The 16,693-nt window shown below is 36.3% G+C and overlaps 1 protein-coding gene across 8 annotated transcripts in view; it reads right to left on the bottom strand.

The window, feature by feature from the left end:
• Window positions 1-16,693, bottom strand: part of DOCK7 (dedicator of cytokinesis 7) — a 212,703-nt gene that overhangs the window by 40,943 nt on the left and 155,067 nt on the right. For 7 of the 8 annotated variants that reach the window (XR_012324513.1, XM_073788983.1, XM_073788985.1 and 4 more), the window contains 2 exons: window positions 2,947-3,129; window positions 2,702-2,837 (listed from right to left, as the gene is read on the bottom strand). Coding sequence is in view for 6 of the 8 variants with exons in the window: in XM_073788983.1 (XP_073645084.1) it covers window positions 2,702-2,837; window positions 2,947-3,129 (319 nt within the window). In the remaining 2 variants the exon portion in view is untranslated. Of the gene's footprint in view, window positions 1-2,675; window positions 2,838-2,946; window positions 3,130-16,693 lie in introns of all 8 variants that reach the window. The other variant, XR_002173088.3, reaches the window with a different exon arrangement.

The following is a 16,693-nucleotide window of genomic DNA, read 5'->3' as shown; positions in this document are numbered from 1 at the left end:
CCAGCAGAAGTGGAGAAGGCATTGAGAATTGTGGAGAAATATAAATAGAATCAAGTCATGACTTCAAGCTTTCAACTAGAAAACTAATGCTCCTTTTTGAAAACCATGAGACTTTAAATTGGCTGGGAAAATGGAAAGAAAAATGAAAGTAAAAATTCAGAGTTCAAATAGAAATTTTAAAAATACTGAGAAACAAATATAATTTGACACACAATAAAGGACGTGTCTGGATATTCCTTCTGCTTTCTCTCCCTTCCGTTCCCTTTCTTTCTCTCTTTACCTCTTTGATTTTGAAACCTCTGTCTTTAAGAAATTTTGTGAAAGAAAGCAAAAAGATATGTCTATATTAAGACAGTTAACAAAATAAGTGTGGACTCTTTTCATTTTTATCATTAACTTTTTTTTCCATGAAATTGTCTCTCATCTCCTTAGTTAAGAATGTCTATCATTAGATGACCTAGCTTATTAAGTACCCAAATATGTAAGAATTGCAAAGGTTTAATTTTTCAAAGACAAGAACTTTTTTTAAAATTGAGATAAAATTGATATATAACATTGTATTAGTTTCTGGTGAATAACATAATGATGCGATATATGCACATACTACAAAATGATCATCACAACAAGTCTAGTTGACAACCATCACCACACATAGCTTCAAATATTTTTCTCTTATGATAAGAACTTTTGGGCTTCCCTGGTGGTGCAGTGGTTAAGAATCCACCTGCCAATGCAGGGGACACGAATTTGATCCCTGGTCCGGGAAGATCCCACATGCTGCGGAGCAACTAAGCCTGTGCGCCACAACCACTAAGCCTGTGCTCTAGAGCCCACGAGCCGCAGCTACTGAGCCCACATGCCACAACTACTGAAGCCCGTGCGCCTAGAGCCCATGCTCTGCAACAAGAGAAACCACCGCAACGCAGAGTAGCCCCTGCTCGCTGCAAATGGAGAAAGCCGCGCATAGTAACGAAGACCCAATGCAGCCAAAGATAAATAAATAAATATTTTTTTTAAAAAAAAGAACTTTTAAGATGTACTCACTTTGCAACTTTCAAGTATACATTTGTTAACTAGAGTCACGGTGCTATAAGTTACATCCCTGGTACTTACATATTTTATTACGGTGAGTTTGTACCTTTTGATCCCCTACACCCATTTTGTCCATCCCTACCCACCACCTCTAGCAAACACCTATCTGTTCTCCGTATCTATGAGTTTGGGGGGTGGGGGTGGTTTTTTTTTTTAAGATTCCACATATAGAACTTCATTTCTTACATCTAAACAGTGGTAGCTGTCCAAAGGCCACAAGATTAAAAATGTAACAAACATATCGGTAACAGCTCTACTCTCCAACAGTAAGCCTCAGAAAGAGCTACTGTATAATATAAAGAATGCTAAATTGGCAGTCAAAAGATCTTGGTTCTATCAGTTTATAATCTTAGGCAAGTTATTTACCTCTGCGAGTTTTATTTTATCTTAAAGATGAGGATAATTATTCATTAGGCTTTGGTAATAATTAAATGACCTAGAAAGTTAATTTCCATACTTTATAGAGGGTTGTTGTACATACTAAAAGAGTTAAAAGAAAATCAATAGGTACATTGTAAACTGTATATAACTGAAGTGAAAAAACAGTGCTCTATTAATTCCAAAGGCAAAGACTTTGTCTTATTCATTATTAAATTCCAAACACACATAGCATATAAAAGATATTTAAGTTTACTTAAAAAAAATCATTAAGTTAAATGGCCTATCAAAAACAATAATTAAAAAATATTCATGTAAATGTACATTCACATTTTAAGTCAACAAATATATATCGAACTGTTAGCAAATGTCATGTACACAGATGACTAAGCCATGTCCCTGACCTTAAGGAGCTCTCAGCAACAATATTACTTTAGAATTTGCGAAATGTTTACACACACATGGTCACTACAAAGATGATAAGATCAACACTACCTTTTAAAATCTCAAAACAATCACAAGTGGATGAGGAAAGGGAAAGTGGGGAGATTAAGTGACTTGGCCAAAGTTATACGGCTATTGGGTAGCAGACCAGGGATTAGAAACAGGTTTCAAATGCTACTAAATTGTCTTTTCTTGCTGATATTTGAGTTTAATGGGCAATATCTTTGCCTTATATACAGGGTATATTAAATCATTGCAAAACTAGGAAACTTTTAAGAGTAAAAAGTGATGCTACATAGAATGGATGACCAAGAGAACCATAATGTAAACTATAGACTCTGTATGATAATGAGCGTCAGTGTAGGTTCATCAGTTGTAACAAGTGTACCACTCTGGTAGGGGAGGTTGATAACGAGGGAGGCCATGCATGTGTGTGGGGACAGAGGATATATGGGAAATACCTGTATCTTCAGCTCAATTTTGCTATGAACCTAAAACTGCTCTTAAAAAATCTATTTTTAAAAATAAGAGATGCTATTAATAATCACACAAGGGCAAGAGAAACAAACTGAGATTATCCAGAGCAAACTGTAAGTATGCTCACCCTACTTAAATAGGAATTCTAACGTGCAAAGAAATGGCTATTCAAGTTAATTCACAGTTACATTTAAAACACTATCTTAAAAGTGTAGAATTGTCACTGAAGACCTGCAAAAATGATCACTGTAATAGTGTTCAAGGAAACTGAAAAAAATTCTCACCAGAGGAGAAGATATTGTGTACATACCAAGCTGTCCTCGGCTTCGGCGCACCATTTCTTGCCTAGCACCTATGCTTCCAAGAATAGCTTCCTCAAGCTTTGCTCTCATGTCCTTTGATTTCTTAAAGGTCAAACTATTCATTCTTTCAAACACTTTCTTTCCCTAAAATTTAAACATTAGAAAAGAAGACACATTGAAGAAATTTTCTTCTTCTTTTCCACATTATGTTTCCCCTCTTGTTCATCTTTGCAATGGCACAATGATCACTTACTTTGTACTCAAAGCAAGATACACAAAGATAAAGCAGATCTAATAGCCGGTTTAGCTGCAGGACTGAGAGATCTGTAAACCACTTTTGTAAAACCGTCTCATCTGCATTCTTGAGAACCCAAAGCAGACAGATCAAAAGACTCCGACTTGATTCTGCTGAAAAGGTAGTGTGTTGTCTGCCACTCTGAAAATAAAAAGCAGTAGAATGAGACACAAAATGATCAAAGACCATTTCTTTTTTTCAGTTGTCAGTTGTTTTCTTCTAAAAGCAATACAACAATAATTACTTTAAAATCAAATATTTCAAAAGAACCATTTGGTTTAGACAATACTTGTGTAACTCATATAGAACCTTAAACTTAAGGTCCTGACATTTAATGAACCTTTCCTAGCAATAGAAGATTGCTTTAATCTATGACAGGGCTTCCAGCAGACTATAAACGTTAACAGAAAACATAAAGGGAAAAACGAAAAGGTCCTATTATTAAAAACTAAGATATCTACCAAAGACTATCAGACACGATATAAATAAAGGAAAAAAAATGACTCTATATAAGACTATTTTAAGAGTATTATGTGATAACAAAATGTTTATCAGGTTTAGAGAATCACTATTTCCTATCAAGGGCCACTGACAAAATGAAAAAGTCTTAGACCACATATAAGTAAAAAGTATTTTTACCTAGAGCATATAAATTTAAGATAATATTCCCAAACCTAGATTTGTATTAGTATACAGTATGTGAAATACAAACAAAAACTAAGAACTTGTTTACAGTACCATTTATTGAATATTTACTCTCTTCCAGTCATCATACTGAGCTCTTTGCATATATTATTTCATTTAGTCCTCCAACAACATTACTAAGCAGGTTGTATCATCTCAATTTTACAGACAAGAATGCAGGATGACAATAATAATAATGATGATGGCAAACAATGATGATGGCAAAACATAACAAAATTTGAAATGTGCTAGACACTATTCTAATTGCTTTTTCTTATTTAACTCTCAACAGTTTTATGAGATGGTATTAACTACTGTTATTTCTAGTTTACAGGTAAGGAAACTAAAGGCTAGAGATTAAGCAATTTGCCCTAAACCACATTCTAAGAAAAAGTAAAGCCACAATTGTAGTCCAGGTTAACCAGATGCCTAAGCTTATACTCTTCACCATTATACTACATTCTAATATTTGGTTAATAAATATACTAACTTATAATAAGAAAGCAGTGGATAGGATGTTGAGAGGAATTACAAAGGAAAGCCATGACCTCAACTACTACCCTAATCTCCCCTCTATCATGCACGACGGTTTCCCTTGAAACCATCTAAAGATATATTATTACTTACTCCATTCTACAGACAAGGAAACTGAGACAAGAAGTAGTTAAGTATCAATATTTTGTGAAAGTATTTTGCAATAAATGGTGGAACTGGGATTCAAATGCAGAACGTGTGGCTCCAGAAACCAAGCTCGTATCCACTATGTTTACTGCCTTTAATGGATGCACGCACATGTAAATAAATTCACGTACATAAACTCACTTAACCACTATGCTATACTGCACCTGACCTGGACACAAATAGTTTTGACTCCCACCCCCAAATCCACAGTCTCTCTCATAAGGAAAATGCTTCTTTATTTTAAAAGTAAGCACTTTCTACAGCAGAACTTTCAGGTATGCAAAAATATATTGACTAAATTCTCAATGACTTATTTTTTAAAACAAAATTTTAAAATTATACCGAATTCGACAAACAGGTACACACTAACATTTCCTATACCCCCACATAAACTGCCAATAACACAGTGACACAGTCTGAAGAAAGTTGGACAAACATGAAAAAGACTCAGTAATGCAAAGATGTCAGGTTTCCCCCAAATTGTTCTATAGGATCAATGCAATTCCAATCAAAATACCAGCCAGGTTTTTCCTGGAAGTTGACAAACTAATTTTAAATTTAATGGGGAAAAGCAAAGGGCCGAAAATAGCCAAGGCACTCTTGAGGAAGAACCAGGCAGGATGGGGGACAAATTTGCTCTACCACATAGCAACATTTACTAAATAGTTAGAATAATTAAGACAGCTTGATATTGGCATATGGATAGACAAATAGTCTAATGAAATTATAGGAAGCACACAAAAAAATCCTATATATGAAATTGTGACATATAACAGAGCTGGCACTATGAATCAGTGGTGGAAGGATGAATTATTCAATAAATGGTGTGAGATAAACGACTTCCCTAGGGGAAAAAAAGTAGACTCCTACCTTGCACTATTGTACAAAAAATAAATTCCAGACAAAGAAAGAACTTAAATGTTAAAAGGAAATATAAAAGAACATATTTATAATCTTGGGAGTAGGACAGAATTTCTTAAATAATACATAAAAAGCGTAAACCATAAGCCACAAAAAGATGATCATATTTGCTTACACTGAAATTGAGAATGTGTGTTTGTTCATTCAATTAATAAATAAATAGATACATAGAAAAAGCACATCATAAATTAGTAGAAATTTGTTGCATATAAAACCAACATATATACACTACCAAATGTAAAACCGATAGCTAGTGGGAAGCTGCCGTATAGCACAGGGAGATCAGCTCAGCACTTTGTGACCACCTAGAGGGGTGGGATAGGGAGGGTGGGAGGGAGGCTCAAGAGGGAGGAGATATGGGGATATATGTATAGCTGATTCACTTTGTTATAAAGCACAAGCTAACAGACCATTGTAAAGCAATTATACTCCAATAAAGATGTTTAAAAAAAATATCACTATGTTAGAATGTAAAAAAAAAAAAACAACCTGAGATTTGTATCCAGAACAGTCTTTCTCAATCAAGTTTCTACGAGAGAATTAAGCCCTACAAAAAATTGAGGGGCTGTTTTCTCCATTCTCTCAAAGCATTAAAAAAAAAAAAAGATAATTCTGGTTTGGTATTACCCATCAATGAATCTTCTGTGAAGGAAGAAACCACAACCCCAGGACTCTTATTATACATACAAGTAATACTGCAAATACAAAGTCCAGTACACAGTCACAAACTAGGCACACAAAGAAGCAATACATCATGAGTGAGAACTGACAAAACAGATAACAGAAAAAGGTACATTAAGACTTAAGGTATTGAAATTATCAGAGACTATAAAACAACCACACATTCTATGCACCCTTGCCCAAAAAATAAGATTAAAAATCATGACTGGAAACTTGAAAATATAAAGAGAAATGTTTTATTGAAAAGAAATAGCAGAAACAACAGAATTTAGAAAACTGAAAAAAATTTACCCAATAACCAAATTAAGAACTCAGTAGGTTGGTGTAATGTAATATCAGGTATAGTTAAGGAGAGAATTAGTAGACTGAAAGATAGATCAAAAGAAAAGTTCTAGCATGAAGCACAGGTTAACAAAAAGATGGAATACACAGAAGAGTAGAGACAAAGACGATACAATAAAAAGGACTAACATAAGTTTAACTGGAATATGAAAGAGGAGAGACAGAATGGAGAAGAGGACATATTTGGACACATAACAGCTGAGAATTTCATAGAACTGAAGAAAGATGCTGAATCATAAATTTAAGAAGTCCAAAAAAGCTACCAAGCAGAATAAACATAAAGAAATTCAAAATTAGTCTCAACAATTGAAACCACAGAAAGCCAATTTTAAGGAGACAATCAAAGAAACGACAGAAAAAAAGACAAGTTATTTTCAAAGAAGTAACAGTTTGCCACAGCTGGCTTCTCAAAAGTAGCAATGGAAATGAGAAGACAATGGGAACAATGTCCTCAGCAGGCTGAAATAAAACAGAGGAAACTCAGATGCTACTTCTTAAAAAAGGAATCCTAATGAAGGTCAAATAAAGACATTTTTCAAAGAAACAGAGAGTTCATCACCACAGAATAGAAAATTCTAAAGGATATATTTCAGAGTAGAAAAACATCTCATAGAAGTCACAAATTTGAGAAAGAATCAAGAGCAAATAAAGTGGTGAACACATGGGCAAATCTAAATAATTGATTCTATATAGCCATAAAAAAATAATAATGATGATGTGAGGTTTAATGATACATAAAACTAAAGATAGCATTTAAGTAGAAAGAAAGGTAAATGAAGTCAACCTGTTTTAAGATCCTTCTATTAACCAATGTGAAAGTAAAGGTAATGATTAATATTAGATTGAAATTTAAGAAAGCATATTCTTATTTGTAATACAATCACAAAAAGAAGAGAAACAGAATGTATGACTTCCAACCTAGTATAGAGGAAAAAGTGGAATGAGGAAAAACTACAATGAGAAAAAAATGATCCAAAAGAAGATAATAAATGAGACAAAAAGAAATACATAATAGGGGTGGGAAAACATGAAGTAAAATTAAAATGTTAGGTACATTAATTTAATTATACTAAATGTAAATGGGTTTTAAAACTCTAGTGAAAGACAAAGATGAATAGACCAGATTTTACAAATATAAGACAAACTCTAACCATATGCTGTTTATAAAAGACACATTTAGAACATGAAAAAAAACAATGAAAGTAAAAGGATGGAAAAACTCATGCCATACACACACACACACATACACACATACACGCTAATCAAAAGAAACTTAGCATAGCTATACCAGTATTATACAAAATTGACTTTAAGGCAAATAAAAAATAAGCATTACAGTTCATGTTGACAAAAGGTACAATTCATCAAAAATATAACAATTTTAAATTAGGTATTTCATAATAAGGCCTCAAAGGAAATAAAACAAAATCTGACAGAATGACAAGAAGAAATTACACCACCACAGTTGTAGTGGGATATTAGAAAAAGTGAACAGAATTCAGTAAAGAGAAAGAAGATTTAAACAATAGGATTAACCAATTTGATGTAATGCATATAATGGATAAATATAGAACAAATGAAGAATAGGCATTCTTTTCAAATATGTGAGATATTTGCAAAAACTGACCACGTACTAGACCATAAAACCAACTCCCACAAATGTAACTAATTATGTAGAGTAAGTTCTCTGATCATTCAATTAGGCCAAAATCAGAAGCAAAAGGATTACTAGAAATTTTCATATGACTGGAAATTCTCAAACAAAAACAATTTAATAACCCAAAAGTCTAAAAAGAAATCACAATGAACTTAAGATATATTTTGATGACTAATGAAAATGTTACCTACACACTGTGGTATGTAACTAAAACAATAATTAAAGGAAAATGTTTATGATTAAAATATGTATCAGAGAGAAAGGATGAAAATTAGTGAGTTAAGCATCCATCTCAAGAAGTCAGAAAAAAGAACATCAATATAAACCAAAAGTAAGTAGAAGACAGTAAATAATAAAGATAAACATTCAAAAGTGAGGATCAACATTGACCCTAAATTGGTTCTTTACACAAACTAAAGGAATATACAAATTTCTGTTGAGACTGATTTAAGACAAAAGATATAAAAAGCCAGTCTCAGAAATAAAAATGTTTATTTCTACTATAGATGTTATAGACATTAAAAAGATCATAGAAGATATTTGAAACAACTCTGTATGCCAAGAAATTTGAATAAATTTCTGCTAGAATAAAATTTATAAAAACCAGTGTAAAAAGAAATAGAAAACTTGAACAGTCTTACAATCATTAAAGAAATTATACAGGTAATTTGAAAACTTTCAAAAAAGAAAATTGCAGGTATAGATGGCTTCACTCACAAATTCTCCAAGTATTCTAGGAAGAAATAATTTCAATTTTAAACAAGTACTTTCAGGGAACAGAATAAAAGGGGAAATTCCCTAGCTCATTTTAATTGGCTAAACTACCCCGATTCCAAAATCTGAATAGAACATTATGAGAAAGAAAAAAATCTTACTAACATGGTTACACAATCTTAAACAAAATACAGCAAACCAAATCTATTAATATACAATCATGAAAAAGCTGGGTTTAATTCAGAAATTCAAGGTAGGTTTAACACTAGAAAATCAACTGAAAGGGGTCACAGTAAGAGATTACAAAGCAAAATAAAATGACAGTCTCAATGGTGCAAAAAAGCATGATAAAATTCAACAACTATTCATAATTACAAAAATAAAACTCTTAGCAAACTAGGAACAGAAGGGGACTTCCATAATATAACAGAGGGTATCTTAAAAAAAAAAACCAAACCCCAAAACCAAAATCTTTAGCACCTATGTTTAAGAATGAAATGGGACGAGGGGAAGATGGTGGAAGAGTAAGATGTGGAGATCACCTTCCTCCCCACAGATACACCAGAAATACATCTACACGTGGAACAACTCCTACAGAACACCTACTGAACACTGGCAGAAGACCTCAGACCTCCCAAAAGGTAAGAAAGTCCCCACATACCTGGGTAGGGCAAAAGAAAAAAGAACAAACAGAGACAAAACAATAGGGACGGGACCTGCACCAGTGGGAGGGAGCTGTGAAGGAGGAAAGGTTTCCACACACTAGGAAGCCCCTTCGCGGGCGGAGACTGCGAGTGGTGAAGGGGGTAAACTTTGGTGCCACAGAGGAGAGCACAGCAACAGGGGTGCGGAGGGCAAAGCGGTGAGATTCCCACACAGAGGATTGGTGCCAACCAGCACTCACTAGCCCGAGAGGCTTGTCTGCTCACCAGCCGGGGCGGGCGGGGCTGGGAGCTGAGGCTCAGGCTTCAGTAAGAGCACAGAGGACTGGGGTTGGCGGTGTGAACACAGCCTGCAGGGGGTTAGTGCACCACGGCTAGCCAGGAGGGAGTCCGGGAAAAAGTCTGGACCTGCCGAAGAGGCAAGAGACTTTTTCTTCCCTCTTTGTTTCCTGGTGCGCGTGGAGAGGGGATTAAGAGCGCTGCTTAAAGGAGCTCCAGAGACAGGCGCGAGCCGCGGCTAAAAGCGTGGACCCCAGAGACGGGCATGAGACATTAAGGCTGCTGCTGCCACCACCAAGGAGCCTGTGTGCGAGCACAGGTCACTGTCCTCACCTCCCTTCCGGGGAGGCTGTGCAGCCTGCCAATGCCAGGGTCCCGGGATCCAGGGACAACTTCCCCGGAAGAACGCACAGCGCGCCTCAGGCTGGTGCAACGTCCTGCCGCCCTCTGCCGCCACAAGCTCGCCCAGCACTCCGTGCCCCTCCCTCCCCCCGGCCTGAGGGAGCCAGAGCCCCCGAATCACGTGCTCCTTTAACCCTGTCCTGTCTGAGCGAAAAACAGACGCCCTCCCGCGACCTACATGCAGAGGTGGGGCCAAATCCAAAGCTGTGACCAGGGAGCTGTGAGAATAAAGAAGAGAAAGGGAAATCTCTCCCAGCAGCCTCAGAAGCAGCAGATTAAAGCTCCACAATCAACTTGATGTACCCTGCATCTGTGGAATACATGAATAGACAACGAATCATCCCAAATTGAGGAGCTGGACTTTGAGAGCAAGATTTATTCTTTTCCTCTTTTTGTGAGGGTGTATGTGTATGCTTCTGTGTAAGATTTTGTCTGTATAGCTTTGCTTCCACCATTTGTCCTAAGGTTCTATCTGTCCGTTTTTCTTTTCTCCTTTTTTTCTTTAAAAAAAATTTTTTTCTTAATACTTATTTTTTATTTTAATAACTTTATTTTATCCTCTTTCTTTATTTCTTTCCTTCCTTCCATCCTTCCTTCCTTCCCTCCTCCCTCCCTCCCTCCCTTTCCTTTCTTTCCTTCTTTCTTTTATTCCTTTCTTTCTTTCTCTTTCTCTCTTTCTTTCTACTTTTTCTTCCTTTTATTCTGAGCCGTGTGGATGAAAGGCTCTTGGTGCTGCAGCCAGGAGTCAGTGCTGTGCCTCTGAAGTGGGAGAGCCAACTTCAGGACACTGGTCCACAAGAGACCTCCCAGCTCCATGTAATATCAAACAGCAAAAATCTCCTAGAGATCTCCATCTCAACACCAACACCCAGCTTCACTCAACGACCAACAAGCTACAGTGCTAGACACCCTATGCCAAACAACTAGCAAGACAGGAACACAACCCCACCCATTAGCAGAGAGGCTGCCTAAAATCATAATAAGGCCACAGACACCCCAAAACACACCACCAGACATGGGCCTGTCCACCAGAAAGACAAGATCCAGCCTCATTCACCAGAACACAGGCAATAGTCCCCTCCACCAGGAAGCCTACACAACCCACTGAACCAACTTTAGCCACTGGGGACAGACATGAAAAACAACGGGAACTACGAACCTGCGGCCTGCAAAAAGGAGACCCCAAACACAGTAAGATAAGCAAAATGAGAAGACAGAAAAACACACAGCAGATGAAGGAGCAAGATAAAACACACCAGACCTAACAAATGAAGAGGAAATAGGCAGTCTACCTGAAAAAGAATTCAGAATAAGGATAGTAAAGATGATCCAAAATCTTGGAAATAGAGAAAATGCAAGAAACATTTAACAAAGACCTAGAAGAACTAAAGATGAAACAAGCAACAATGAACACACAATAAATGACATTAAAAATACTCTAGATGGGATCAATAGCAGAATAACTGAGGCAGAAGAACGGATAAGTGACCTGGAAGATAAAATAGTGGAAATAACTACTGCAGAGCAGAATAAAGAAAAAAGAATGAAAAGAACTGAGGACAGTCTCAGAGACCTCTGGGACAACATTAAACACACCAACATTCGAATTATAGGGGTTCCAGAAGAAGAAGAGAAAAAGAAAGGGACTGAGAAAATATTTGAAGAGATTATAGTTGAAAACTTCCCTAATATGGGAGAGGAAATAATCAAGTCCAGGAAGCACAGAGAGTCCCATACAGGATAAATCCAAGGAGAAACACGCCAAGACACATATTAATCAAACTGTCAAAAATACAATACAAAGAAAGCATGTTAAAAGCAGCAAGGGAAAAACACAAATAACACACAAGGGAATCCCCATCAGGTTAACAGCTGATCTTTCAGCAGAAACTCTGCAAGCCAGAGGGAGTGGCAGGACATATTTAAAGTGATGAAGGAGAAAAACCTACAACCAAGATTACCCAGCAAGGATCTCATTCAGATTTGATGGAGAAATTAAAACCTTTACAGACAAGCAAAAGCTGAGAGAGTTCAGCACCACCAAAGCAGCTTTATAACAAATGCTAAAGGAACTTCTCTAGGCAAGAAACACAAGAGAAGGAAAAGACCTACAATAACAAACCCAAAACAATTAAGAAAACGGGAATAGGAACATACATATCAATAATTACCTTAGATGTAAATGGATTAAATGCTCCCACCAAAAGACACAGATTGGCTGAATGGATACAAAAACAAGACCCATATATATGCTGTCTAGAAGAGACCCACTTCAGACCTAAAGACACATACAGCCTGAAAGTAGGGGACAGAAAAAGATATTCCATGCAAATGGAAACCAAAAGAAAGCTGGAGTAGCAATTCTCATATCAGATGAAATAGACTTTAAAATAAAGACTATTACAAGAGACAAAGAAAGACACTACATAATGATCAAGGGATCGATCCAAGAAGAAGATATAACAATTGTAAATACTTATGCACCCAACATAGGAGCACCTCAACACATAAGGCAAATGCTAACAGCCATAAAAGGGAAAATCGACAGTAACACATTCATAGTAGGGGACTTTAACATCCCACTTTCACCCATGGACAGATCATCCAAAATGAAAATAAATACGGGAACACAAGCTTTAAATGATACATTAAACAAGATGGACTTAACTGATATTTATAGGACATTCCATCCAAAAACAACAGAATACACATTTTTCTCAAGTGCTCATGGAATATTCTCCAGGATAGATCATATCTTGGGTACAAATCAAGCCTTGGTAAATTTAAGAAAATTGAAATTGTATCAAGTATCTTTTCTGACCACAACGCTATGAGACTACATTTCAATTACAGGAAAAGATCTGTAAAAAATACAAACACATGGAGGCTAAACAATACACTACTTAATAACAAAGTGATCACTGAAGAAATCAAAGAGAAAATCAAAAAATACCTACAAACAAATGACAATGGAGACATGACAACCCAAAACCTATGTGATGCAGCAAAAGCAGTTCTAAGAGGGAAGTTTATAGCAATACAATCCTATCTTAAGAAACATCTCGAATAAAAAACCTAACCTTGCACCGAAAGCAATTAGAGAAAGAAGAATAAAAAAAAAAACAACCCAAAGTTGGCAGAAGGAAAGAAATCATAAAGATCAGATCAGAAATAAATGAAAAAGAAATGAAGGAAACAATAGCAAAGATCAATAAAACTAAAAGCTGGTTCTTTAAGAAGATAAACAAAATAGATAAACCATTAGCCAGATTCATCAAGAAAAAAAGGGAGAAGACTCAAATCAATAGAAATAGAAATGAAAACGGAGAAGTAACAACTGACTCTGCAGAAATACAAAAGATCATGAGAGATTACTACAAGCAACCCTATGCCAATAAAATGGACAACCTGGAAGAAATGGACAAATTCTTAGAAAGGCACAACCTGCCAAGACTGAATCAGGAAGAAATAGAAAATATGAACAGACCAATCACAAGCACTGAAATTGAAACTGTGATTAAAAATCTTCCAACAAACAAAAGCCCAGGACCAGATAGCTTCACAGGCGAATTCTATCAAACATTTAGAGAAGAGCTAACATCTATCCTTCTCAAACTCTTCCAAAATATAGCAGAGGGAGGAACACTCCGAAACTCATTCTACGAGGCCACCATCACCCTGATACCAAACCAGACAAGGATGTCACAAAGAAAGAAAACTACAGGCCAATATCACTGATGAACATAGATGCAAAAATCCTCAACAAAATACTAGCAATCAGAATCCAACAGCACATTAAGAGGATCATACACCATGATCAAGTGGGGTTTATTCCAGGAATGCAAGGATTCTTCAATAGACGCAAATCAATCAACGTGATATACCATATTAACAAACTGAAGGAGAAAAACCATATGGTCATCTCAATAGATGCAGAGAAAGCTTTTGACAAAATTCAACACCAATTTATGATAAAAACCCTGCAGAAAGTAGGCATAGAGGGAACTTTCCTCAACATAATAAAGGCCACATATGACAAACCCACAGCCAACATCTTCCTCAATGGTGAAAAACTGAAAGCATTTCCACTACGATTAGGAAAAAGACAAGGTTGCCCACTCTCACCACTCTTATTCAACATAGTTTTGGAAGTTTTAGCCACAGCAATCAGAGAAGAAAAGGAAATAAAAGGAATCCAAATCGGAAAACCAGAAGTAAAGCTGTCACTGTTTGCAGATGACATGATACTATACATAGAGAATCCTAAAGATGCTACCAGAAAAATACTAGAGCTAATCAATGAATTTGGTAAAGTAGCAGGATACAAAATTAATGCACAGAAATCTCTGGCCTTCCTATACACTAATGATGAAAAATCTGAAAGTGAAATCAAGAAAACACTCCCATTTACCATTGCAACAAAAAGAATAAAATAACTAAGAATAAACCTACCTGAGGAGACAAAAGACCTGTATGCAGAAAATTATAAGACACTGATGAAAGAAATTAAAGATGATACAAATAGATGGAGAGCTATACCATGTTCTTAGATTGGAAGAATCAACATTGTGAAAATGACTCTACTACCCAAAGCAATCTACAGATTCAGTGCAATCCCTATCAAACTACCACTGGCATTTTTCACAGAACTAGAACAAATAATCTCACAATTTGTATGGAAACACAAAAGACCCCGAATAGCCAAAGCAATCTTGAGAACTAAAAACGGAGCTGGAGGAATCAGGCTTCCTGACTTCAGACTATACTACAAAGCTACAGTAATCAAGACAGTATGGTACTGGCACAAAAACAGAAAGACAGATCAATGGAACAGGATAGAAAGCCCAGAGATAAACCCACGCACATATGGTCACCTTATCTTTGATAAAGGAGGCAGGAATGTACAGTGGAGAAAGGACAGCCTCTTCAATAAGTGGTGCTGGGAAAACTGGACAGATACATGTAAAAGTATGAGATTAGATCACTCCCTAACACCATACACAAAAATAAGCTCAAAATGGATTAAAGACCTAAATGTAAGGCCAGAAACTATCAAACTCTTAGAGGAAAACATAGGTAGAACACTCTATGATATAAATCACATGAAGATCCTTTCTGACCCACCTCCTAGAGAAATGCAAATAAAAACAGAAACAAATGGGACTTAATGAAACTTCAAAACTTTTGCACAGCAAAGGAAACCATAAACAAGACCAAAAGACAACCCTCAGAATGGGAGAAAGTATTTGCAAATGAAGCAACTGACAAAGGATTCATCTCCAAAATTTACAAGCAGCTCATGCAGCTCAATAACAAAAAAACAAGCAACCCAATCCAAAAATGGGCAGAAGACCTAAATAGACATTTCTCCAAAGAAGATATACAGACTGCCAACAAACACATGAAAGAATGCTCAACATCATTAATCATTAGAGAAATGCAAATCAAAACTACAATGAGATATCATCTCACACCAGTCAGAATGGCCATCATCAAAAAATCTAGAAACAATAAATGCTGGAGAGGGTGTGGAGAAAAGGGAACACTCTTGCACTGCTGATGGGAATGTGAATTGGTACAGCCACTATGGAGAACGGTATGGAGGTTCCTTAAAAAACTACAAATAGAACTACCATATGACCCAGCAATCCCACTACTGGGCATATACCCTGAGAAAACCATAATTCCAAAAGAGTCATGTACCAAAATGTTCATTGCAGCTCTATTTACAATAGCCTGGAGATGGAAACAACCTAAGTGCCCATCATTGGATGAATGGATAAAGATGTGGCACATATATACAATGGAATATTACTCAGCCATAAAAAGAAACGAAATTGAGCTATTTGTAATGAGGTGGATGGACCTAGAGTCTGTTATACAGAGTGAAGTAAGTCAGAAAGAGAAAGAGAAATACTGTATGCTAACACATATATATGGAATTTAAGAAAAAAAAAATGTCATGAAGAACCTAGGGGTAAGATAGGAATAAAGAGACAGACCTACTAGAGAATGGACTTGAGGATATGGGCAGGGGGAAGGGTAAGCTGTGACAAAGCCAGAGAGTGGCATGGACATATATACAGTACCAAATGTAAAATAGATAGCTAGTGGGAAGCAGCTGCATAGCAGAGGGAGATCAGCTCCGTGCTTTGTGACCAGCTGGAGGGGTGGGATAGGGAGGGTGGGAGGGAGGGAGACACAAGATGGAAGAGGTATGGGAACATATGTATATGTATAACTGATTCACTTTGTTATAAAGGAGAAACTAACACACCATTGTAAAGCAATTATTCTCCAATAAAAATGTAAAAAAAAAAATGAATGAAATGTTGCAAGGTTCCCCTTTAATGATGCCAACTATCACTACTTCTATTTAACATTGTACTCAAGGTTCTAGCCAGTAAATAAGTTATGGAAAAAAAAAAGAAAGGAAGAAATGAAACTGCCAGATGATATGACTGTGTATATAGAAAAAAAAAATCTATACCTCTGTTATTAGTTTAGTCATTCTGCTGGAAATAAACATTGTTCAAAATCAATTCTATGCCCACATAAAAGGAATCAACAATTAGGGAGTTCCCTGGTAGTCTAATAGGATTTGGCACTTTCACTGCCGTGGCCCGGGTTCAATCCCTGGTCAGGGAACTGAGATCGCATAAGCCGCGTGGCATGGCAAAAA

This window comes from Tursiops truncatus, chromosome 1 (genome assembly GCF_011762595.2).
Source record: "Tursiops truncatus isolate mTurTru1 chromosome 1, mTurTru1.mat.Y, whole genome shotgun sequence".
NCBI lineage: Eukaryota > Metazoa > Chordata > Mammalia > Artiodactyla > Delphinidae > Tursiops > Tursiops truncatus.
The sequence above is the reverse complement of the archived record's forward strand: the minus strand, read 5'-3'. Positions and strand labels throughout refer to the sequence as shown.